Consider the following 24,564-nt stretch of genomic DNA (forward strand, 5'->3'; position numbering starts at 1 on the left):
AACCTTTTTCCTCTCAAGGGCCATTTACATTTTTACAACATCCTGCGAGGGCCGTACTAATGATTGAACTCAACCTCTGCTTATAAAATACTCAAATCACAGCCCATTCATTTGGCCTTTCTTTCATGCTGTGCAAAGAAAAAGCAACCTCTTAATCCAGATATCTTTCCATGACTCACGTATGCATGCACGTGCACGGTTGTGGCATGACCACCAAAACAGAAAGATAGACACACAAGATGTGAGCAAATGTCTTTAGTTTCCTATCCATGTGGACATCATTTAAGTGGGGGGGGGGGGTCTAACCTCCTCTCGGGAAGATTTGTTTTTAAATGTTGAAGTTAAAAGCATCAATCTGCTGCACTTTGAGAGCAACAGGAGGAGAACTATGGATACATCTCAACACCATATGAAACACAACTGGAAGCAGATTTCTTTTGGATAATTTGACAAATCACTCCCCTTTCAAACTGTATTCTTGTTATTTTAAACAGCTTTTTTGTTACTGTCGTATAGTATTTTATACCTGTTTTTCATTTATTCTCTTATTTTTGTATAACTATAATGACTATATCAAGGTGTGCCTTAACCCTGTTTGAGCCTCTCAGGAGACAGCTCTCTTCCACCTGGTTGTAGAAAAAGCTCTTTAAATTCGTTAGCATAGCTAGCTAACCAGATGCTAACAACAACAGATGCTTACAACTAAAGACACAGCCACACAAACACTGCGGTGTGTACGGCTCCTTATGGGTACTGCAATATTTGAAGAGCTGGAGCTGCGTTCCGATGCTCTCCGTCAGCACTACACCACGTGTTGACACGTTACGCTCGTGTTGTGTTCAAGGAACCTGCCCATGGCCAGGAGAAACAGGCACTTGCTTGTTTAATTATTTTGCGGTCTAGATTTCTTAAACATTTTTTGAAGTGAGAAGTTGTCCGTCGCCCCCCCCAAAACGAAAACTTTTCGGTTCTCCACAAATTACACAAGTCACCCAAATCAGCATTAAAAAACCATGAGACGGCGATAAGCGACTAATTTGCACGCGTGATCCTGACCTTGCTGAAGAGAATGGACATGAAGTAGTAGTCGATTAGGAAGGTCTCTGAGAAGTGTGGATAGTCGAATCGGAAGAACAGTGTGGTGAAGCACAGCGTGACGTACTGCTGCGACGGGGCGCAGAACGACGAGCGCATCAGCTTCATGCCGGCAACCGAGATGAAGAGAGCTCGACTGCTGGGGGGACGAGAGAGGGAGAGAGGGGAGATCAGAACACGTATGCTACATTAACTGGAAAATGGAACCACCATTACATAGACTGACATCTATACAATACAGACTGGTGTACAAGGTGAAGATGGGAAGGAAAAAGGAAACCAGTGAGAGAATGTATTTTAGTTTTATCTTGTGCTTCCGAGCACAACCTGCAGGAAGTGATACACCCGTGTGCCGGGACAGCGTCTCAACTCGTTTTGATGTTCTAGCACACAGACAGAGAACAGCACATATCCCCGGGGGGGGCGGAGATGGAAAGGTATGATGAATGGGTGTGAACAAGTTTGCAGACAGAATGCGGAAAGGCTTACTAGATGTCCAGCTCTTTGTGGTTCTGGCCCACAGCTCGAGCTTCTGTCGTCAGGGAGTTAAGCACCACAGCTGGGTAGATGACATATTTCTCCACACACTGAAGCCAGGCATACAGCTTCTCAAACCACATCAACTGGGCAGCATCTGGGACGGAGCAAAACACCAAATATTACACACCCAAAAAACACATTACCTTCTTCACCTAATGCTGTGCGTCTATTGCATGTCTTAAAATGATAATTCAGCTACTTAGTATTATTGATATTACTGATCTGTTCAGCAGTTTATCAGCGCTGTTCGGGATATTCAGCTGTTTTTATAGTTTCAAGATAATGACTCAGCAATCTATGAAGCTCCCCTACAGACAATTGAGGTTAGGTGGTTTTTTGAAATAGAGATCTTGCTGTTTTTCATTTGCTCCATGCAGCTTTTTCCTGTGGGGACACTTTGAGTTACGACTGATCATATAGTGGGGTTTATTCTTATACTTTTAAGATAGTTCCCTCTGCTTCTCTCTCTGTGTGTGAGCGTAGATAAGAGAGCAATCAAACACTGACCTCGGACTTCAAACTGACTGTACTCTCTGGAGCGGAGCACAGGGTGAGCCAGGCAGAACCACGGCAGCTGCTTACGGAGCTGAGGCAGGAGATAGTGAGTAATGAAGCCTACCACTCCTGCCAGGATGTACAAGACAACGCTGAGAGCCGGCTGTGGATCAAAGTCAAAAGAGATGAATTAGCAGGAGAAGATGAAAGATGCGTTCACTTTTTTCACAAAAAGAAGAAATGTGTATTAAGTGAAGGATCATGAGTTCTGTTCAGACTCACTTGAAGAGCGATGAACACTGTGCTGGCACTGATGGCGAAGGTGATCACAGCCATGAGGAGACACATGACGAGGTCTGAATGAAGAATCTCTTTCTACAAAGAGACAGTGAGAAGGCACAGGTCTGGAAAATCAGACGGGGAAACTATCCAACTGCAGTGTGTGTGTGTGTGTGTGTGTGTGTGTGTGTGTGTGTGTGTGTGTGTGTGTGTGTGAGCGCTGATCTTTACCACAGAGTTACGCAGCTTCTCAGGAAGAGGGTCCTTGATCTCCACAGGGGGCTCTTCTGGGGTTCGGTTCTCCAGCTCAGGGAATAATTTTGACCGGACCAGGGACCTGATGTGAGAGGAAAAAACATAGAAAAAGAAACTGTGAGAAAAGCTGAGGTGTAGGATCAAAGTCACTGTTGATTGGTGTCAGTGCCAAAAAAACGTTTTAGGAGCAATGCGCTCATGGTACTGATGTGGAGCATACATCTCAGTTCCTACCCTTTTCCCTCAACCTATCCTAAGGGAGTCCATGCACGTAGACACGTTAGTTTTGCTGCTATGGGCAGACTGTCGGGAGACACCTTACTTCTTCCTTCTGTACCTGTGTACTCTCATGTTCCGAATAACCCAGCTTCCCCCAAAAATAATGTGGTGTCTATCTACGCCGGGATCCTGAGTCGTGGCTGATCCTGTTGCTGCGGTCATGTGTCCTGGATCCTGAGTCCTGGATCCTGCATCCTAAATCCTGCATCCTGAATCCTGCATCCCGAGTCCTGGATCCTCTATCCTGAGTTCTCGATTTGAGTCCTGGACGTCGAGTCGTGGCTGAACCTGTTGCTGTGGTCCTGTCTGACTCTCATCACACTACTTCCCTTTTTCCCGTTCTCCATAAAAACTGTGGATGTTTTAGAGCTGCAGAAATACACCCTGAGGTTTCTCCCATTTTCCCCTTTAAACTGGGTTTTTTTTCTCCGGAGGTTTTTCCTTGTATGATTTGAGGGTCTAAGGACAGAGGGTGTCGTGTTGTCATACTGATATTCTGTATAAACTTTGAAGTCCACTGAGACAAATGTAACATTTGTGATATTGGGCTATATAAATAAACATTGATTGATGACATTGATTGATTGAAAGTGGAAAGCAGGCACACTTCTGTGTGTAGGACATTCGTGTTCAGCAGTGCTCAAAGCATATTATATAGTACTTGTAGATATATATGTTGGAAATTCCACAAAAAAAATGAAATTCTCCCTGTTTAGAAAAGCCATGGGTTAAAATGTGTTAAAACAAAAAACAGGTTTGACGTAAATATATGACTCTTAATATAACTTTTTAGCAATGTGTGTCAAAAAGGTATATACTGCATTTCATTTTTGGGTTAGTAGAATCTTTAGAAGTGCATATTGAGTTTCTAATTTACTCCGCTACAGGTACTTTTAAATGTTTAATCATGGATGTATAATTTCATTTGTATAATAGCTTAGGACATGGACAATGTGAAAAACCAAGTACTGACCAGAGGAGGGTGGGGTCGCTGCTTTGGCGGCTGAGATGGTAGGATAGGGCCAGGAGCAGGCCACAAAACACAGAGAACAGTACTGGCACATGGGCGTCCCCCCAGGGTGCCTGATGAAAAAAAGTAAACAAAACAATATTAAAAAGATAATTGTTTTCATCAATTCCCTCTAAGATCAAAGTCTCTAAAAAAAAAAAAAAAAAAAAAAGACTTCTACTTGAGTGTCTCGGTTCCATTTACATTGATAGCACCGAGGCAAAATCCATAGAGCAGAGCAGCCCCCAGCAGGCTGCGCATGAGGCTGAACAGAGAGGAGAGGGGGCTGGTAGTGGCTGAGGAGAGACAAAGAGAAGATCAGGTTATATGACACAACATATGTGTAGTTTCTAAACTGACAGTCTTAGGCCCCGGCCCCACGAGGACGCATACTTCTAAACGCATAGGATTAACGCAATCGCAAAAAAGCTTCCGTCCACACGCAATGTTCACCGGATCGTGTCTGTCCACACGAGACAGCTCCGTTTAGCTCCAACCGCTGGAGAAGCTGCAGTACATATGCAGGAGCCTGTAGGTGGCGCTGTAACTTCCTCCACAAAAGCAGCGAAGAAGCATGGTTGTCAGGGTGCCCTTCTGTTTATTCTCCGCGGTGAGGGCCGAGGGAACCGGGCAGAGTTTTTCGCCAGTCAACGTGTGTTAAAGTTGAAATCTTCCGCACAAAATTATAAAAGTGCCGGTCAAATGTCTTCTTTGTTATTTATTGAGCTTTAAAACAAATGAGTAACGACTCTATATAATATAATACACGGAGCCTCTCTTTTTCCTCCCTCTCTTCGGACAGCGTCAGTGTCTGTGTCATGCAGCAGCTGATCCAGTAATGAGTGACCCGGCCGACAGTAAAAATAAACATATTTATAACTAGTTTAGGTAGTTTGAGAGGTAATTAAAATAGCTAAGGGTGATGATCTGACTTGAAGTGTGTGTTTTGCTCCGTTCACCGCTGCATCACAGCGGGAGGAGCTGCAGGTGAGATTAGACTTCACTCGCGTTTATGTCCATATCGAGAGAAAGATAAATAATCTGAATTCAGTGTGCAGTTTACTTGGACGTGGGGGTGAGCAGCAGAGGTGGGGAGAGGCGGGGCTATTGCGTCATCATTATCAGAAAATGATCGTATAGGGCGCACACACGGAGCCGTTGGACCCCCCCCCAGAGCGTTGCATATGCCGTTCTATCCACGTTGGGACCCGTTATCGTTTCCGCAGTTGTTTACTGTCATATTCGGTCGTCCTAATGTGGCCGAACGGTCTATATGACACTAAACAGTAACGCAAACGACCGTTTTCATCCTCGTGGGGCCGGGGCCTCAGGATTTCAGTTATACGTCTCATCATCTTCCTGTCTGTCTATTCACGTTCTTACCAGTTCCACCAAAAATGTGCATGTCAATCTGCTCCAGCAGACACATCACAAACGTGTTGACCTGAGGCAGCAACCCAAACAGGAAAATGACCGGGAAACACAAGGCAAACACTGGGAGGACAAAAGAAAGGAACACATTAAAAAAAGATAAGGAGAAAAAGGTTAAGAAAACTACTATTCTATAATTTAAAGGTTTCTATAAGGCGGTGTCAATGGGTGATGGGCAATGAATTTTCTCCTGTAGGTATTGTCCCCAGTACATGACTGTTACATGTATGATATGTGTGTAATGTGTATTTGTAAAGGGCTTTGAGCATCTGGGAAAAGCGCTATAATAAATGTATTATTATTATCCATGCATCAATGGCTAATCTCCAATCAAAGTGCTACTCCAAACATCAAATATAGACATTTTCAAGGTGTTAGTCTTACGAAGTATTCATGTTTGAAAACTAACCAATGAGCATGTCCCTGATGCAGAGCAGGAAGTGTGCAGAGAAGAAGGTGACTCCGTAGAGAGAGAAGGGTTGCAGGTTGCCAAAGCGCCCTGATTGGTCAAAGATCCAGATCAGCACACAGCACAGGCAGAAGTAGACCGGCCGACTGTACACGATGATCCAGTTATGGCCCTGTCAAACATCAGATAACGAGGTGAGTCACAAACACACTGCAACAGGAAGAGGACATTTCTTGATTAGTTTGTTCTTTGTGTACATTCTAGCAGATACAAAAGGTGTAACCAATACTCACATGCATGGGAGAAGCTGCATCTGGTTGTACGCTCTGGAACAAAGAGGCAGAGAGATGAAGCTTTACAGATTTCACATGTTGCATTACAGAGAACAGAAGCAAAAATAAAAAGGTGGAGACAATCATATAACGGGTTTATTGTATAGCGTACAGCAGGGCTATTCAAATCCGGCCCGGGGTGATATTTTCTGGCCCTTTGAGTATAATGTTAAAAAGTAATCAAATTATATTTTTTTAAAGGTTCAAACTGTCATTTATTGCATCTCCGCGTGAATGATTAGATAATTTCACCTAAATGAAATCAAATGAAATGATGTTGATGGTTAAATGAGCTTCACATGTAGGCCTACTGAGTTCTGAACATGCCATTTAGATCTATGAAGGCCTTGGGGCTATGTTGTTTGATTGAATTAAACACAATATATGCACTCCACTAGGCAGTTGTAGTATTTCGTGGATCTGAAGCTCTTAAAATGATTGCTCATATTTCAAGCCATCTTTTTCCCGGCCCCTTGCTTTGGATCATTTTCATCAACCGGCCCCATTCCAAACTAATTGAATAGCCCTGGTTTACAGTATTAAAACAAAAAATGTGGCTTAATTACTGTATGGAAAAGATCAAATGATTGTGTTTTTGAAAGATGGGTAGACATCGAATTGCTCAAACCTATTGGAGCAATCGTTTACATGTTGTGGCTACTTATGAATGAAGTAACACCACATTTGTTTGTCAATTATCTTTGCATCCATATAGTTGGACTACATTACATTACATGTCACTTGTTAGACGCTTTTATCCAAAGGGACTTACATACTCAATACTGTGGACAATCCCCACAGGAGCAATTTGGGGTGAAGTGTCTCAGGGACACAATGACATGCTGACTGCAGTGGGGTTTGAACCTGTGACCCCCTGTTCCCAACACCAACCCACTGCACCACACGCCTCCCTACACGCCACGACTACAAACCTATTGTCACGGTCAAAGGACGCAAACCCAATTTAAAAAGGGTCTGTGTTTTAATTAGGGTCTTTGCAGAGTTGTTTGTAGATCAACATTGTAATCAGTAGTAAAGAAACCCAGGGGACAAAAGAAGCATCCGGAAAAGTAATTGGATGAGTTAAAGAAAAGCCAGAAACAATGTACCTTCAGTAAAGAGTACTGGCAGCTGGCAATGACCAGGCAGAACTGGAAGACCCAGATGTCCCTGAAAAAGCCCTGGAACAGCAGTAGGAACCCTAAGAAGGCCACCAGACTGGCCAGCACCACAGCAAACACGTTCTCTGCCACACGCCGGTTCCTGGGAAGAGAATGCAAAGAAATCAATAAGCTTTGACAACGCTATTTCACAGCTATCTAGATTTAGAAAATATCACAGTATTAGATCAAGCAAGTTAACAACTGGACATGAAACACTTCATTGAATAATATAAGCTTAAGAGCGAGAGACCAAACTAAATGTCATCTCTCCTCCACTCCAACAGTCTTGCGTACCTGTCCAACAACGCCAGGAGAGCTAGTCGGTCGTATCGAACCCTCAGCCACTTTCTGGGCAGCACCCAGAAGCGATAGTATTGTTTGGGTTTGGCTTTCTCCTCAATCATCAGAGTGTTTTCCTGGGACTCTTGTAGGGACTCATGATCCAGATCAAACTAGTGATGAGGTGAGACATTAGTGAACAACAAGGAACATCTGTGATAGTGTGCTCTGATGTAGAGAGTCCCGACTTATCCACATGACAATTTTTCCATTGAATAATCTGCTGCATGAAACATTTATAGACTGCTAACCTCAGGCATTTCCAGAGGCACCCTGCGCACCTGCATGCCCTGTAACACCACAGGTCTGGGCTGGAGCATGGACAGGGCTGGAGCCCCTTCCTGGACCTCAGTGGAGGTGAAGCTTGATGACTGGGACTGTCTCTCCCTCTCTCTCTCCCTCTCCCTCTCCCTGCAATATTAAGGCATTCATTATGGCTTTTATTCACAATTAGTTTTAAAGCAAATAGAGTGCCACAGTGACGCGTCCTAAAACCAGGAAGTAAGTTAGCATTTTACCACTTCCAGTTCCTTCGCCAAAACGCAGTGCAATTTCTCCATAGGATTTTGGAAAATAGCTGGAAATAAGGTCTGTGGTTGAGACACATTGAAGAGACGGATCACGTTTCGTTCCCACTGGTGATTTCTGAAGAGTTGACGTGTCTGAAAAACGATGGTTGTTAACAAGTGGCTGAATAGGACTACAGAAGTTGTCGAGGACGTTGTACGTCATTACACCGAACACGTAAACACTCAAGCTAAGTTTTTTTCCCTGTTCTGCTTGAAAGCAAGTACCTGCCTCCTGCAGACTGTTAAAACAAACGCTTCAACTTGTACCATTTAGAATCTGTAGTTTTGAATACGGATCTTAAGTTGGCGTGACGTTGAAGCAGCGACCCTGCTGTAGTTCCTTTATAGCATAACGTTAGCATTTTGCTTCTGACGACTAGATTTATGATTCGAAAATGATAAAAGTAGGGTAGACATGTGGAGATTATCCGGCTGAACAAAACGTGATCCGTCTCTTTAATGTGTTTCAACCACAGACCTTATTTCCAGCTATTTTCCTAAATCCTGTGGAGAAATTGCATTGTGTTTTTGAGGAAGGAACCGGAAGGAGTTTATTTCCGGGTTTTAGGACGCGTCACTGCGGCACTCTATAGAAGGCAAAACTAGAAATAACATAATAACTTACTGGACTGGGTCCTCATAACCACCACCAGCTGGTCCAAATGTGTAGGACCTCTTCACTCCTGTTACAAAAAAAGACAGAAAGCTGTAATTTTCCAAAGACACATTCATAGACGATACATTTGTCCAGATTTGAGAGAGTTTCCAATCTTCTCATTTTCCTATGACTCACCACCTTCGTCATAGAAATAGTGCACGGCCCCCTCTGTTGTGTCGTCGAAGGTGGAGGCCTCATGGATGCCGCTGCGGGGCAGTAGGAGTGAGGAGGCGAACTGTAAGGCTGAGGGAAGAGTGCGGGTCCGCGAATGAGAGGAGGTCCGAGCCCGCTGGAGGTCCTGAAGGCTACAGGAACAAAAGCATGGGTTGAATATTCGTGTCTAACATTAAACTGAATACTTAATAAGTCTTGCCAAGTAGTTTAAATTAATATTTTAAAACCAAAACTGGTTGAGAATATTAATTTTATGACAAATTCCCCAAAATATTTCCCCTTAACACAGTAGTAAATTCAACTACGATTACATCAATCAGCTTTAATCTTGTAGATCGATTTGAATACTGCAATGTGTAGGCAAGGCATCAGCTATAACCCTTACTTGTCCTTGACTCACCTGGGAGGGGATCCCATGGTGGAGGGGGGCGGTGTAGGGTTGCTCCCAGCATTGTGTCTCCTGCGGATGGCCTGGGTCCTCTTCACACTGCTGACTGATTCGTGTTTACCCCCATCCTCCGGACCCATGGCTGGAGAAGGGTTATCAGTTACATCAATGCAAAGGTTTATATGACGGTCAGGGTTCATACACTTTTTCAACAATGATTTTCAATGATTTTCCATGACCTTTACCTAATTTTCCATGACCACAAAAATAACTCTTTCTCAGCGGTACCACTGAAAATGGTTTATTTTAACATGGAACAGGAAATAAGGTCTGAATATGAAACATGTTGTGCCTCTAAAACAAATCAAATAGCAGGCTCACTAGCTTCTACAGGCTAAAGCAACTCAAATCTCACACCAGCAAAATACCTCAACAGTTAAATGGCATTTTACGTTTCATTACTATACGATACAGTATTTATTATCATTATAGTATTACTATTTTGGCGATTAGATGCAATATAAATTATATTTGATGCAACTTTAGTAAAATTTCCATGACTTTTCCAAAACTTTGCGAAAAATATTGTTTTCCATAACTTTCCCAGGGCCTGGAATTAGCATTTTTGAATTTCCATGACTTTTCCAGGTTTCTAATGACCGTAAGAACCCTGTACAGTTTCAACGCACAGTTCACTAAATCATTAAGACTGGAATCTACTTTTGCAATTGTAACATTTGTATTTTAAAAGTAGTTGTGTAAAACCTTTTCTAAGTAAACATATACTTCTGCGCCATGTATAGTGGTTCAGTAACCGCTGTATGCTTAGATGATAGCTTGAAGCATTTCATTACTAGCATTTCACTGGCTAGCAATAAATGCCTTAATACTAAAAATGGTTGAACATAGTTTTTATAATCTTGCAACACAATGTGATTTGTTTGACTTCTGTTTTTATCTTATTTACTTGCCCTTAACCAATATATTTTATCATATGTCAGAAAATAAATATTTGAAGGTTTATCAAGATCTGGCATCTGATGCAAATAAGAAAACTGCACTACAGGAATACACTAGGCTTTTGTTGTGTTTTGTCTTGTTTGTCCTTATGGAGTAGAAATGGACGAGCATGTGTTGTGCCATCGTGTTTCAGAATAACAATAAATGATCCCAGGATTCTACCTTCACGCTAGAGAACATAAGCACACAGTGTGGACCGTGATCATAAGGTCACAATCACTCACCTCCTCCCACAGCTCCCTCTTCTACCAGCTCTTCGGCCCTCCAGCCCATCTGGTTACCCGTCCAAGAGCCTCCGAGAGAATCTAGTCGATGATGATGGTGGTGATGGTGATGATGATGAGTTCCAGGAAAGCCGTCAGTATGGATGGCGTGGGCTTCCAGATCAGACTTAGAGATGGTGAGAGTGCGAGGTGCAGGGGTGGAGGGCATTGTAAGCAGAGTAGAAGGCAAAGCCACTGTGTTGTTCTGGCCTCCACCTGCCCCATCCATACTGAGCACCCTGGCATGAGTCTTAGCACTAGCGGTGCTCGAAGAGCGCTGAGCAGCACGAGAATGTGAGGGGCCAGCAGTTTCAGGTAAATCCCCGTCCCTTGGAGTGGGCAGTTGAGTAGCAGCAGGGGATGTAACGCCAGTGTTAGCGAGGTCCGGGGAGTAGCAGGAGGTAGAGGAACTTGAGTCGTCATCATCATCGTCGTCGTCGTCGTCATCATCAGAGCTGTATCGGCGCTGAGAGCCCAGACTGGAACCAGCGCTCATGTCGCTGCCGTCGTCCTCGTCGCTGGAATCCTCAAACAAACTTTCACTGTAAGCCTTGGCCCCCAGTCGGCTGCGCACTGGGATGTAATCTCTGTGTTGACTATGATTGTGGTGACGCCTGTAAGAGCCGCAGTCGAAACTACTACTTCCTGCTCCGGCTCGCCTGCGTGGAGCTTTCCTTCGGCCAGGCCTGTGCCCCACACTACTGCCGCTGGCCCGCAGCAGCTTCAAGTCTTTGGGGCGCACAACCTGCTGGGCTTGCAGAGCTGACTGTTCCGACAGTAAAAAGGGGGTCGAGGATATGGGCAGAGCAGGCTCAGAACAAACCAGACCCAGGGCCAGCCCTGAGGGCACTGAATTGGCCTGCCGAGGAGGGGGAAGAGGAGGAACAGTGACATTTCTGTCTAAATCACAAACCTCTGAGTGGCCACTACTCGAAGGGGAAGAGTTCTGGAGAGGCCGGTGGTGAGCAATATCACAGGGTACTGGGGACAAATCCTCTCCTTCAACAAGCGTCCTGTCTAGCCCCTGGCTGTGGGAGAACTCTTTGGAAGGCGAGCGCAGCAGCACACTATCAGACAGATTATCAGTATCACTGCCACCCTGTCCTCCTGGATCGTCTGAGGGTTTGGGGAATTTGGAGCCTGTTGCTGGTGCTGAGGCATGTCCGTCTGCAGCCCGCGGCTGGCTGAATGAAGGACTTTCCAGCTGAGTGGAATCAGTCTTTTCACTGCGGTAACTGCTAACCGTGCTTAGCGTCTCTCGATCGGTGGTGGCTCCGCCCGCACTGAAACAGCTGTCTGTGGACCCGGCAGCCAGAGCCACTCCACTGCGGCTGCCCGGGTGCTCGGTGCCGGGTGCAAACGCCACGGGGTCAAGGCCCAAACCCAGGAGATTTTCACTCAGCTCCTCACTTAAGCTGCTCTTTATGAGGGGGCTGAGGGGAGTATGCCCCAGGCTCTCAGATTCAGCAGAGGGCCCGAGGGGAGAATAAGCCCCCAACCCATTGTCCTCAGGACTCTGTAAAGACAGTTGTTCTGGTAACTCCTTCAGTTCCTGCAACTGTTCTCTCTCGCCTCCATCTTCTTGACTGGAGGGTGAAGGGGGGATAGAAAGGCAGACTCCAGGTTCAAAGCCACCGGACACTCCCATGAGTCCGGGGAAATCTCCTCCAAGAGCAGCAGCAATGCAGGACTGAACCACACTGGGGGTCCCTGTACAGTAAAACGGATACAAATCAGATTCACGTGCACTAACAAAGATCAACAACTGCTTTTTGTGTTGTTTTCCTATACACTTGCATGCATGCTAGGGCTGTATCCGAATACCCGTTCGTTGGAGTACTATTCGGGTTTCAATTTCGTTTTGTTTGTTCTTTCCCCAAATTGAATTTATTGAAATCTCCAATATCAACGTAAGAGCTTGTGCCTCTTCGGGGGGTGCTAACACTTAACCATAAACGTTATCGGTTACTTTCTCCGTCTTTATATGTAGATATTACTTTTCTCACGTTGTTTCCATAGCAACAACAACTTCCTGTCAACTGTGCTAACTCTCCTTCAAAATAAAATGCAATATCCTTTTCAATTTCAAAGAACACAAATTGGGTTACATTAACAAATAACTATAAAACAACAATACTGTAGAATAACAAAATGAATGCTGTGAATACACCGAAATACACGTGTTGAAGCGGTTCGCTGCTGATTACTACGCATCCCCCCCCCGTGCGGGAAGGCGCCATGCCTACAATGGGGTGTTTACAGAATGTGTATGCCAATAGCCTGATCTGCATGTGAGCGTGACGGGTTTCCATACAGGCAGGATTAGACCGTGTTGAATGGAATGTGAATGATGCTGGTTTCTGCTCCCTTAATATTGTAACTTACTAATGGTGTCCTGAGACCTCTGGCGTAAGATCTCCCGGTGAGCTGACGTAACAATCATATTATTGCTTCCTTGCTCCCGCATCAACTCTTTGATATCTGATGTAAAAGGAAAAAAGGTCAATCCAAAATAGTGCACATTCATTTATCACAGGTTAAACTCACATAGATCTGGCGCTTAGGTTTACGTGTGTAAGGACATCATTAGATTCATTTAGATGCAGTATGAAAACATAAGACCACATATATTTACCCTTAGTGCCCCCTGTATCCTCCAGCTGGGGTAAAAACTCCTGAATTTTAAGGACAATTTAAAAAACAAACAAAAATAACGGGTTAGTGAACTCAAATTAACTCATATTTACATATATCAATAAAGGACATGACAACAGTTCTGAATATATTTGCACAGCAGACTGGCAGGGGAAATTACTGCATTACTATTTGAGGCATAGTATATTTATGAAGTAAAAAAAAAAAAGTACGTTCCAATTAGTAGGATTGGAGATATTATGGAAGGAGATGAATGAAGACTGTTTGCTGTTATAAAATATTGTGATCCTCACCGACACCTGGTTCAGTCCATACAGAGAGTGCTGGGAGCTACAGCGCACAGGGGGTGTCGAGTTGACCTTCCGAAACACAGTCATCTCCACACCAACATGACTATCCCTGTTACACATACAGACAATTGAAAGGATGTAGCATGTCAAAGCAATGGGATTGAATAAGTGTTCACGAAAATGAGTCAGAAAAACATCTTACCTGCGGTGATTCCCATCATGGGCACCTGAACCTTCATCTCCTTCTTCTGTCTTTGGCGCTTCTGCTGTGAGTGAGGCATGCTTCTTCTCTACAATCTCTCCAAGGTCGAACATAGTATGAAGCCTGAAGTTCACCACCTTAATGGCTGTGAAAAAGACTGCCAGTACAGCAGAGTACACGCCTGCCACCACCAAGCTAGGAGGAAGAGCCTGAGAGGGAGTGGAAAAGCAAAAGTAAGTGAGACATTCATTTGACAGCAGCTGGCAAACAGTAAAGTCCACATTTATAAAAGAAAATGTCTATTGCTAATTTCAAATAGGAAGTTGGACAGCTTGATTATAATACCATGACACTTACCATAACAAAAGTTAGAAATGAGTTGTTCAAATATTCAAACGTTAGATTATTTAACAATACAATTGAAAAGGTTATTTCGTTTTTAACCCTGTTGTAAAAAACGGTCCTACTTGTAAATATTTGGCCTTGCCTAATGGCCACTCCTAAGCAGCAACTATGCAACACAATATGTTAGGCCAATGTCAAACAAATCCACATTCAGTGTTTCCCCTAGGATGGAGTCATAGCAGCGGTGCTAAGGCACGCGGGCCCAGCAAAATGTGAGCGCGGAGCGCGTGGAATTTTTTAGTGTGTGTGTGTGCGAAGTGCGCCCCGCCAATATGTTTCTATGTGTCTGCCAGCAAAAGAAAGGCTCTTGAGGCTCTACAGGTGTATTTTGCTAAATCACCTTTATTGAACATATAGTAACACAAATACTACACATCCACATAACAAACAATCAAAATAAAATGTATGCAATTTAATTATTTTAACCTGCTTTATTTGGGGGTGGACCTCACATCCTCTAGGGGGGTCCGGGGGAAGATTTGTTTTTTAAATGTTGAAGTTAAATGTATCAATCTGGTGCACTTTGAGCACAAAATGAATGTATGGATACAGCTCTCAACACTCATATGAAAGGGAGCTGTATACTTTCAATAATGCAAACATCTTTAGAATATGATCACAACCAATAACAAATCATTTAAACTTGTTTATTCTTATCTTATGTCACCTAGGTAGCATTCTTTATGCATATTTTACTAATCACTCCCCTTTTAAAAACTATTTTTTGTACTGTGCTATAGTACAAACATTGGAATGATTTCTTACTTTATTTTTTACAACTATATTAAATAGATAAAGGTGTGCTCTCTGGCTGGCTGAATGTATATAAGGGAAACACTGACATTGTTAAAACACTTCAACATAGGAGAACTAGGATGGTAATGTTTGCACACACTGTTAGTTGTGAATTTGCATAAGCTCTTGCATTCTTCCCTGGTAAAACTTGTATGACCTACCTACAGTACTGCTGTTTTGCATACACATGGTTTTATAGTAAGAACAGATGATGTGATGCATTCACTTTCATTGTAGCTTATAATAACTAGGTTAAACTGGGGGTTTGTTTGAATCTGACTGGTTGTGTCACCACATGTGTTGCCATAATGGCCTCCAAGGCACTGCTGCCACCAGGATATCCTAATGAAACTGAATGTTAACACAGCTCATACGGATATTATGAAATCAATATCAAAACAGTATCAGTTTCCTTTAAATGTGACCTCATTTTGCAAATGCCGTGGTATCTGAACAGGTGTTTATCGTTGAATGTTTTTGTAGTCTCTCATGCCATTTGTATTGTTAGAGATCTAAATATGATCTAAATAAGCTATGTATCAACCATGTACTGCATACAAATGATTGATTATTATGATTACACTTACAAACAACCTGCTGTGAAAATGTGCTTACCATGTACAGAAGAAAGGGAAAGGCCAGGAGAAATATCCAAAGGTAGAGGTGGAAGCAGTTGGAGAACGTGCTCTGATGCGGGTCCACATACCAGCCTCCAGTGAGGGAAGCCCACACACCCTGCCGCAATATCTGAAGCGCTTGGGAACCCATCTTCACCTTTGAGTCTAACCAGAAGCTCAAATGCTTCCTCCGAGGCCGTGGTTAAAAAAAAACTGTCCAACAGTTCGAGCCACAGTATCCTGTGTCTATGATGGCACTTCCATTGGGAATGGCAGGTTAACAGAGACTGTTTCATCAAGGACAACAGTTTGTCTTGGATATGTACACTTCAGTTGAGGTCAAGAGTCCTTGCATATTCTTGAGCCAGTATGTCTTCTCTCCCTGCACCAACGCTGCCTCCCTCTAGCCTAATCCTTGCTGGGTAATCGGGTGAGGGACTTTTTGGCACATTGGAAACCCACTGAATGTATGAAAAAACATTCATCTGTAAGAAAGATCAAAACATTTTAAACATTGCATTCAGTGGACACAAATTATTGCTCATAAAAGTACACTGCAAGTCACAAAAAAGGTTTAGATGTATTCAAAACAAATTAAACTGTCCACATGCACATATCAAATCTTGAGATAAACACTTTAAAGAGTGTTTCTAGTTTTTTTGTTTGCTTTGAGTAAGCTACTCCCTTAAATTCCAAATGATAATAACGAAACATTGAGGTTTTCCTTTGATTTTCTTTAATTAGTCAGAAACTATCACCATATCAATGGGACTATATTTGAGTTTGATATAAAACGTTATATATATTTTTCATGTATAACTTGGATCAACCACTAATAATCATTTGAACTGCTACTACAATAGAGTTGTAGAATGTTTAAGTATTGAAAACACAGATTAGAATGGCTTTAACTGACACTGGCACACGCTAACGTTACAATCAATCATTACAAACTTGTTTGTCAGTCAATGTCTTCTGTCCAAAACAAATAATCAGGGAAGCTATATCAAATAGTCGATGTATCTATCAGATTTAAAAGAGGATGACAGAGCTTATATCTCCCTTTTCTCATCTACAGGCTAATGGTGTGCCAGCTAGATTAAGTTTTCTGATTGACATTAGCAAACTAGCAGGCAATTTAGCCTAGCCCACGAATATCTCTGTGCATTTATTCTCCGTCAAATTCTAACTGTTCAACCAACAACGCCTTCAACCACCTCGGTGAATATAAAAACTCGATTGGTAGCAGCAGCATAATACTGCAGACTGACTGACAAACATTAAACATATTTGGACTGCTTGACGCTAGTTACCGGCTAATGCTAGGCCGCATACATCAGCATTTCATCCTGGGTAATGTCCCTATCGTTAGCAGGGGAAATGTAACGACAACCGTCAACAACAAGTTAGCTTAACCGCTGGTCGCTAGGCGATTGTTAGTTCCTCGTCGTTAGCTAATGTTAGCTTGATAGGTTTAATAATTGTGCTTACATTAAAATGTTTTCCACATTTGGCTCAAACCTTACAATTAGCATTAGTTGTCCAGCTTGGCTCATATCCTCCTTCCGCATCCAGTCCTTGCAAAATCTCAGAGCTTTCCTTCTCAGGATGCTAGCGAGCCTGTCCAAAAACTGTAGCTTACTTTTTGCTTGCGTTGGCTAACTTGTCATTTTTTCCTGAGGGCCCCCCATCCTCTTTGGTATTAAAGGTTGACAGACATGCAGCGGGAGCGGAGGTCCTCTCTCATGACGGACGACAGCTGTTTATTGGTGTAAAATGGAGCCTATGTTAAAATGTTTCAACAAGCTAGCTAACTGTGTAGCTAGCGTTAGCTAACAACTAGTTGACACACACGCACGGACCTACGCATGCACGCACGTACGCACAAAGAGCGATCAAGAGGGGGAGAGAGAGATTCCCATGGCGCTGATTGGTCATATACAGTGACGTCATGGGAAGGGTTTTTAAGAGAGACATTGGCATGAATTGTAGTTTATGCCATGAGTGTATTTTATTGATGTTTAAAAAGTTGTATATTTATTTTGGCGTCGCTCAAGTGCTTTTATTACTGAGACCATTAATGAGACATATTGTTTAAAGCGCTTAATTCATACAGAGAATGTATGGACAATGAGTAGGCCTACTGTACATGAACCGAGATTGTGGTTTTTGGGGCTTGAAAATGCTGTCCTTGGTTTACCAGACAATATAGGGTCAAGGGTCAGGATTAGAGGGGAAGGGATAAACACACGTTATAAAGCACCTGTTTGTTTCACGATTCGGGCAAGTCATTGCTAAATTAAAACAATATTTGTATCCTCTACTTCACCAACAATATTAATACAATAACAAAAGAAGTCTCACTGGATCATAAGTATTGATGCAACAACTTGCTAACTTGCTAACCTTAAATTATGCATCTTAATATTGCTGTATAGCTTAATCTACTATAGATTATAGTAACATATGTTGTATTATTCTTAAATAGTAACTAAAGTTGTTAAATAAATGTAGTGGAAAAGTAAAACATTCTTATCTAATCACTTATTGTTGAATGAGGATACAATGACTGAATTACATACTTGACTGACATCTGACATACATTTGATAATGTATTTGGACAACCTTTTACCTATTATTATTATCATCCACAAAAAGCAGTATATACACTTTGTATATAGCACATATACTCTCAGAAATAAGGAACTAAATAAACAACTGTAGGATAAATACTTACTGTCTGAAGAAAATCTTGCTTGAATGTTGAGGGAACAGAGGTAGGTAGGAGCGGATGTGACATACGGGTTGTCATCTGGGCTTCTCTTGTCATAGCCGTTTTGTTGAATTAGCCTTGTGACATTTTGGCAATGCTCAATAGTGGCTTCTTGTATCCTCAAACTACCCCTTCTTCATGGCCAATGTCAGCACATATCAGACGTCACATAGACCAGACCTGCACCGACAATAAGCCCACAGGATTGTTCCCCATCTGTCTCAACACAAACGGCTAATGGGACAGGTGACCTAGCCTGCTTGAAATACAATCTGTCTAAATTCTTGTCTTTTGTGATAAACCTCATCTGCTCTCACAGGATAAATGATGGCTGCTTTAGTGGGGGGCAACTACAGTCTATACATCACTCTGGTGTTCAGTGATGTGGAGATAACTTTCCTTCCATTTTACAGTTCCTTGTATTCTCAGCAGGGGGTAGTAGAACAACACAAACCACACAACTGCTGACAAGCATACAGATTAGTGTTTTCATCCGAGAGATGGTGGAACATGATCTTTCTTTAAATTGAAATATGCAGGTCAGGTGACACATGTGTCCATAACAAATTACTAATTAAATCAACCATCAATACATTGGACAATCAGAAGTTGTGCATATTGTCAATTTTTTCTAAAGTAAATAATACCTATGCTGACCTATTTGAGACAACACTAGTTGAAAAAATATTCTTGTTCTATGGTCTGAACTCTGAAGCTTCAAAATATGGTCAACAACCTTTGGCATAGTACAGTATGTTACTGATATTACTGATGTTAAATAAAGTAGACTTACTTAATATTGTAATATTATAACAGAGGCTGTTAAATCATACATTTATATTCTCCTAATATTATAGTAGCTCATTTGATGTGATAGCACCTTTTAGACCCTCTGCTTACTAGATGCCTACATCTTTCAAACACTCACATTGAACATTCAAGTTACTAGTAACTCTTAGTCTAGTCCTGAATCATATAAGTGGCACTAACCATGGTTCAAAAGGCTTTATATATTTTTTCATTTGTCCTAATCTGCTTCGTTGAAATACATTTTTTTTAAGTAAAGAGTGGACCTTAACGACAGAAGGAAGTGTAGTGTGCGAGTAAACCCTTAAAATTTTCATTCTATATTAAATAATGGTCATCTAGGCGTCACTAACACACCAGAACTACGCAGTGCCTGAGAGAGGAAGAGAGAGAGGAGATGATGATGAAACTCCAGTGTAAGACACGATTTTAAAACACATCATGACCTGCAATGTGTGAAATGCTGTTTCTTCATGTTAAACGTGTTAAACCATCTTGTTAGCAAAGTATGACCATTTTAAAATTACATCACTGTTCATTATTTGTGTTTCTTTTATCCCAAAAGATTCACAACTCACAATGATTATCCCTAGTAGATAGATTAGTATATTATATTTATAAATTCCCCTGACCTCCAAAACTCTTTCATTTACACCTGTTTTTAAAAAATGTAAGACAAATAAGAGTACATTTTCTTTGTGAATCTACAAGAAGCAACACACAACACAGGTGTGTACAAAGTATATAATCAAGTGTATTTTCATCTTTATCCACGTTCTGTACACATATTAAGATCCATTTCACATGAACACTATACAATAGCAATGAGTGAGGAATGGAATATTTTCTGAGTGCTGAGCAGCTCATGTTGAATGGCACTTTCATAAAAAAGAACAGGAAATCACAGAGCATGAATAAGTAAATGTAGACATAACTCAACAGAGAAAATGGCTTTATATTTTCAGATCCATTGAGTAACAGACTCAGCACATATAAAATGCACAATGCAACAAAACAAAACATTTGTTTGTTCCATCCTTGTGTTTTCTCTGCATAATCTGAACCGTCAATAATGCAAAAACAGAAGATATTTGCAGCTTTCAGAGGAAAGTGTGCTTCTTGTCTGGATTTAAGTAAAAGGCAATCTAAAATGGTATGTGTTAAGAGGAGTGGTAACAAGATACATCGAAATATCAATACAATTCACAAACCTTCAATTATTCATCTCATAGAATAGTCTCTTAGTAACTGATAGAAAAAACAATACATGTTTGGCTGCTTTACAAGGAGTATTTATGTCTCAAATATATGTTTACATTTTCCGTGTGCTTTTTGAATGATCCCGTGACAGTTTTGAGAGATCAAGCGTGAGCCAGCCTCTGGTGAGACGAGATGCTTCTCCCTTTCCAAGAAGAAATACTTCCTCGAATGTGTTTCAGTTTTCCTACAGATCCTGTGAAGTTCGGGCGGCAGCGGTTCTGATGTGATAGAGTGTGAGGAAGGGGGGGGGGCAGAGCGTCTCAGACGTTTATTCTTCTTCATACCTGTTCCCCAGCGGACACAATGCTTTTTCAATTGGCTAACCTCTATATGTACATACAAGCAATGTTTACAGAGAAATACCTTCACTGGTGTAGACTGACTTTATCACATTTATCCTGACTGAGATCTCACATAAATAACATTTCTGATCCATCATATTAAAAGGTTCACTGGCCGGAGAACGTAGAGTGTTTCATAATTCCTCTTTTTGAATGCCGTCTTTTTCTATATATGCTTCATTTATGATACTGCACCAGCAACATAATACCAACTCTCATGGACAGAGGCAGAGTGAATTTTAAAACCACCTAACATAACAATGAGACTGCAGAGGTGATATCTTATCCAAATAAAAGTGCTTTCATTTCGAGTGTAGTCAGAATAACTTGGGTGCTTTCTGCTCATCTACCGTTCAAATTCAATAACTGCCCTGCTCTGCTTCATATATCACGACGGGGACATTGAGACTTGAGATAGAGCGTTACAAAGAGGTACAAAGAAGACATTTAGGCAAATCTGTCCAGATGTTCTCGCACTTTCTCCACTGTACCATGCTATATACAAAGCCAAAATGGGTATGCCTCTTCACATCCTGTTGAAAACATTTTTAGAAAAAAATGATACACTAACAAAGAACAGGTGAACGCAGACCGGGTGCACATTATGACCCGGAGAATTATTCAGATCTTGTTCTGTAGAGAAGGAATTTTATCATTCGGCAAACCTTGACTGTTGAGAAAAATGAAAAAAAGCAAGCCTCGCTTTGTGCAGTTGTTTTTTGTGGCCTGTGAAAATGTCTCCGATGGTCGACCGGGGAGCGAAACGAAAGCATCACCTCTCTCATCCTCTTGTCTCAGTCCACACTTCTCTCCTACTCCGCTCTCAGACGTAATATTCTTTGTCTTTGTTCTTTTTGCCCTTTGTGTTTGCCTTGGCCACACAGGCCGTTGCTGTGCTTTTGTCTTTGATAACTGCTCCGTTTTCCTCCACAGTGGAATTGTTGGCAAAATTGTGGCCCTGGTCTGACTGGTAGGAGCCCTCGTCCCGGTTGCGGTACTTGTACATGGCATAGAGTAGTATAAGGATGCAGAGAGCAGCAGCAGCCACGATACCAACCACCATCCCCGTGGTGCTGCTGGACTCCCTGATCACCTCTACGGCACCCGGCTGGCTGTTTTCATCAGAGGCTGCGGGGTTGGCTGTGGGCACATGGGGAAAATTGGGGGGGTAAGTTAGTCCTGGTGTGTTTCGGGAAGAAGGAGGAGCAGGAGGCAGAAGCACCTGGTCACGGGTGTTCATTTTGCCTGCGGGGATGTGGAGCTTGTCAGGGTTGGTGGTGGGAACATAAGGAGGTAGGGGGCGGGGTTTCTGGACTCTACCTTCACCATCGGTGGGAGGTGGAGGAAGAACTGTCCTGTCAGTGACCATGGGGGAGTTATTTTTGTAAAAGTCCTCGTCATCCGATTCTGTCATCTCCCCAGAGCCGAAAGCCGACACTTCCACAGGGTCACCACAGTCTTCCTGGTCCGGGGGGCAGGAAGGGTGAGGGGGGAGTATCAGGGGCTCTTTGGTGGTGTCAAGTGGGGAGAGGAGGGTAGGGGGAGGAGGGATGACGGGGTAACGGGTGGCGATAGATGGGGGCTCAAGGGAATCCACTGTTATAATAGGCAACACTAATTCACCTCCTAAAAAGGAAACAGAAAAGGTAGGGGATCCTAAATTAGAGCGTTATTACAATTTTAATTCAGGCAATAAACTTGTGCTCATTAAAATAGAGGCACAATCTGCTCATTACGTATAATTTGACTGAGGAATTAAACTAATATTAGCTGGCTTATCAGTGCTAGTATGCATAATCATCACACATATTATGATTCCTCTATAATCAAGAGTATTCACAACATTCGGCACAAGAAGAGACTAATGAATTAAAACCACCTTTTTCTTAACAACCTGCACGTCTTATGTGGAGTGTGTGCGCACATAGTGTGTGTAGCATTATTCAAATATAGTACAAGAACATTAGAGAGCTCACATGTAGACACAAACATACAAGATGATCCCTGAAAGGCGGCAGCTAAATGAAGAGCATATAACAAACATAGCAAGTAAGAAGCAAAAGCAGAGTGAATTAAAAGGACATGCTGCTGTATAAACATCTGAAGGCGTGCTTAGGGGGTAAAAGGAGAAACACAGGCAAGTTATTTTACATTGAAAGCAATGTGTGTGTTCTGTACATTTGTATTCCTCATCAAACAACCCCCTCACATATGTAGCTGTATTTATATAGATATTCTTCTGACTTCTTTTGCATTGAGCTTTGACTCTCAGCTCAGAATGTTTTCTGGAGGAATATTTGAGTATGTTGTTTTTTATGGCCACTCGTTTCTCTTTCATCATTATTTGAGTCACACTTTACAGGGCCAGTCAACAACAAACAGTTCTGATAAGGTCATATTAATAATTGAGGCAGCCATAATAAGGGCAGACTCCTGTCTCAGCTCCACAGCTCATTTCTGTCACACAGCCTGATCTACTGTCCACTGTGTTCCCCACTTAATGACTGCGCTACTCTTCCATCCAATTAGGTGAGTTACTGACATGGCTTAAAAGCTAATGCACTGAATGAATTGATACCAGTGGAGACTGTAAGAACAGCGGTTCAACAAAGCTTCTGTATAAATGAAAGCTGCACAAACATCAACTGAAAATGGAGAATGGAAAATTAATAATGGCTGCCTGAATTCAATGGGGTTTGTCTTGGTGTGTGAGAGCTGGACGCCCATGGTTTCTTTTCTCTGTGGCTGACCCACCTGTTCCTGGTTCACACTCTTCCAGGTCTTCATCGTCACTTGGACACTCGGCTGATGCCACCAAAATATCATCAGAGTTCTGCGGCTGAAAGGCAAAGATAGAAAAAGTGTTGTTTTTTTACAAATATAGAGTCATCACATTCCCATCATCTCGATTTGTGCTCAGCTTGTATTTAGTCTCGCTGGCTGACTGCCCGATTTGAGGGGGAAACTGCAGCATACAGCACTGTGCCACTTTCGTGTTTTTTGTTGCTTGGAGCAACGCTACTTAGACTAAAAACTCAAAATGTGCCCACATGCAGCTGCTTTTGATCCTCCACCCCTGTGGCTGAATTCATGTGTTTACACAGAGTACTGCTGATGGAGAAGGATTTCTCAGTAAGCAGATGTTTTCATTAGATTCTATATAATTTGCCCTTTGTACACTTCTTTTTTATTAACATTAAAAAAAACAAATTCTAATAAGCTAAATCAGTGAACATGTCTAAATTGGATTTTAGGTCGCACAGTGGACTCAGAAAACCTGAGCAGAGCGGGGAATGGATGGTTTGCAATTGGATTATTCAAATAAATTGAAAATACAGAGAAGATAATTTAAGGGAGCCCAGACAAAAGAATTATAATGGAAAATGCACACTGTATTTTTAATAGAAAAGAAAGGGGACTTTTTTAATTAAATCTCAGGACTTCAAGTACAAACGCTAAAATCCTTCCAATTTGGCAGGTTTGCAGCATTTTGGATTAAAATCAACTCGTTTGAAATGTTGGTTGCTAATGTTCACCAGTCTGGATGCATATATTGTGACTGATCCATGCCTACAATTCTTAAGGATTCAATACAAATATATTGAAGCATGAATGCTATTATTATCCTAGCAGACTTGGGAATAAAGTGAAATACGTGATGCATTTACAATCAGTGGGACCAAACCTGTTGTAAGAATGCATGCACAGTTAGCTAAAGGAT

The 24,564-nt window shown here is 42.1% G+C and overlaps 2 protein-coding genes across 7 annotated transcripts in view; both read right to left on the reverse strand.

Annotated features, from left to right (window-relative positions):
* LOC307017697 (pecanex-like protein 3) overlaps positions 1-17,535 on the reverse strand; it is a 28,087-nt gene extending 10,552 nt beyond the window's left edge. The window contains exons 1-23 of one of the 2 annotated variants that reach the window (XM_079647402.1): positions 17,189-17,535; positions 15,661-16,147; positions 13,846-14,054; positions 13,647-13,752; positions 13,334-13,373; positions 13,084-13,179; positions 10,660-12,408; positions 9,428-9,557; positions 8,992-9,158; positions 8,821-8,878; positions 7,878-8,037; positions 7,582-7,739; positions 7,234-7,387; positions 6,086-6,118; positions 5,793-5,964; positions 5,336-5,446; positions 4,157-4,248; positions 3,917-4,026; positions 2,641-2,746; positions 2,413-2,505; positions 2,143-2,293; positions 1,585-1,729; positions 1,057-1,234 (exon numbers count right to left, since the gene is read on the reverse strand). In XM_079647402.1, coding sequence (XP_079503528.1) covers positions 1,057-1,234; positions 1,585-1,729; positions 2,143-2,293; positions 2,413-2,505; positions 2,641-2,746; positions 3,917-4,026; positions 4,157-4,248; positions 5,336-5,446; positions 5,793-5,964; positions 6,086-6,118; positions 7,234-7,387; positions 7,582-7,739; positions 7,878-8,037; positions 8,821-8,878; positions 8,992-9,158; positions 9,428-9,557; positions 10,660-12,408; positions 13,084-13,179; positions 13,334-13,373; positions 13,647-13,752; positions 13,846-14,054; positions 15,661-15,813 — 4,371 coding nt within the window. In that variant the 5' untranslated portion in view covers positions 15,814-16,147; positions 17,189-17,535. Of the gene's footprint in view, positions 1-1,056; positions 1,235-1,584; positions 1,730-2,142; positions 2,294-2,412; positions 2,506-2,640; positions 2,747-3,916; positions 4,027-4,156; positions 4,249-5,335; positions 5,447-5,792; positions 5,965-6,085; positions 6,119-7,233; positions 7,388-7,581; positions 7,740-7,877; positions 8,038-8,820; positions 8,879-8,988; positions 9,159-9,427; positions 9,558-10,659; positions 12,409-13,083; positions 13,180-13,333; positions 13,374-13,646; positions 13,753-13,845; positions 14,055-15,660; positions 16,148-17,188 lie in introns of both variants that reach the window. The other variant, XM_079647401.1, reaches the window with a different exon arrangement.
* A 2,441-nt stretch (positions 17,536-19,976) lies between these two features.
* LOC307019088 (neurexin-2-like) overlaps positions 19,977-24,564 on the reverse strand; it is a 144,597-nt gene continuing 140,009 nt past the window's right edge. For all 5 annotated transcript variants that reach the window (XM_079649706.1, XM_079649707.1, XM_079649704.1 and 2 more), the window contains 2 exons: positions 23,598-23,682; positions 19,977-22,469 (listed from right to left, as the gene is read on the reverse strand). In XM_079649706.1, the coding sequence (XP_079505832.1) occupies positions 21,667-22,469; positions 23,598-23,682 (888 nt within the window). In that variant the 3' untranslated portion in view covers positions 19,977-21,666. The remainder of the gene's footprint in view (positions 22,470-23,597; positions 23,683-24,564) is intronic.

The sequence above is a fragment of the Notothenia rossii genome (assembly GCF_949606895.1).
Source record: "Notothenia rossii genome assembly, chromosome: 9".
Taxonomy (NCBI): domain Eukaryota; kingdom Metazoa; phylum Chordata; class Actinopteri; order Perciformes; family Nototheniidae; genus Notothenia; species Notothenia rossii.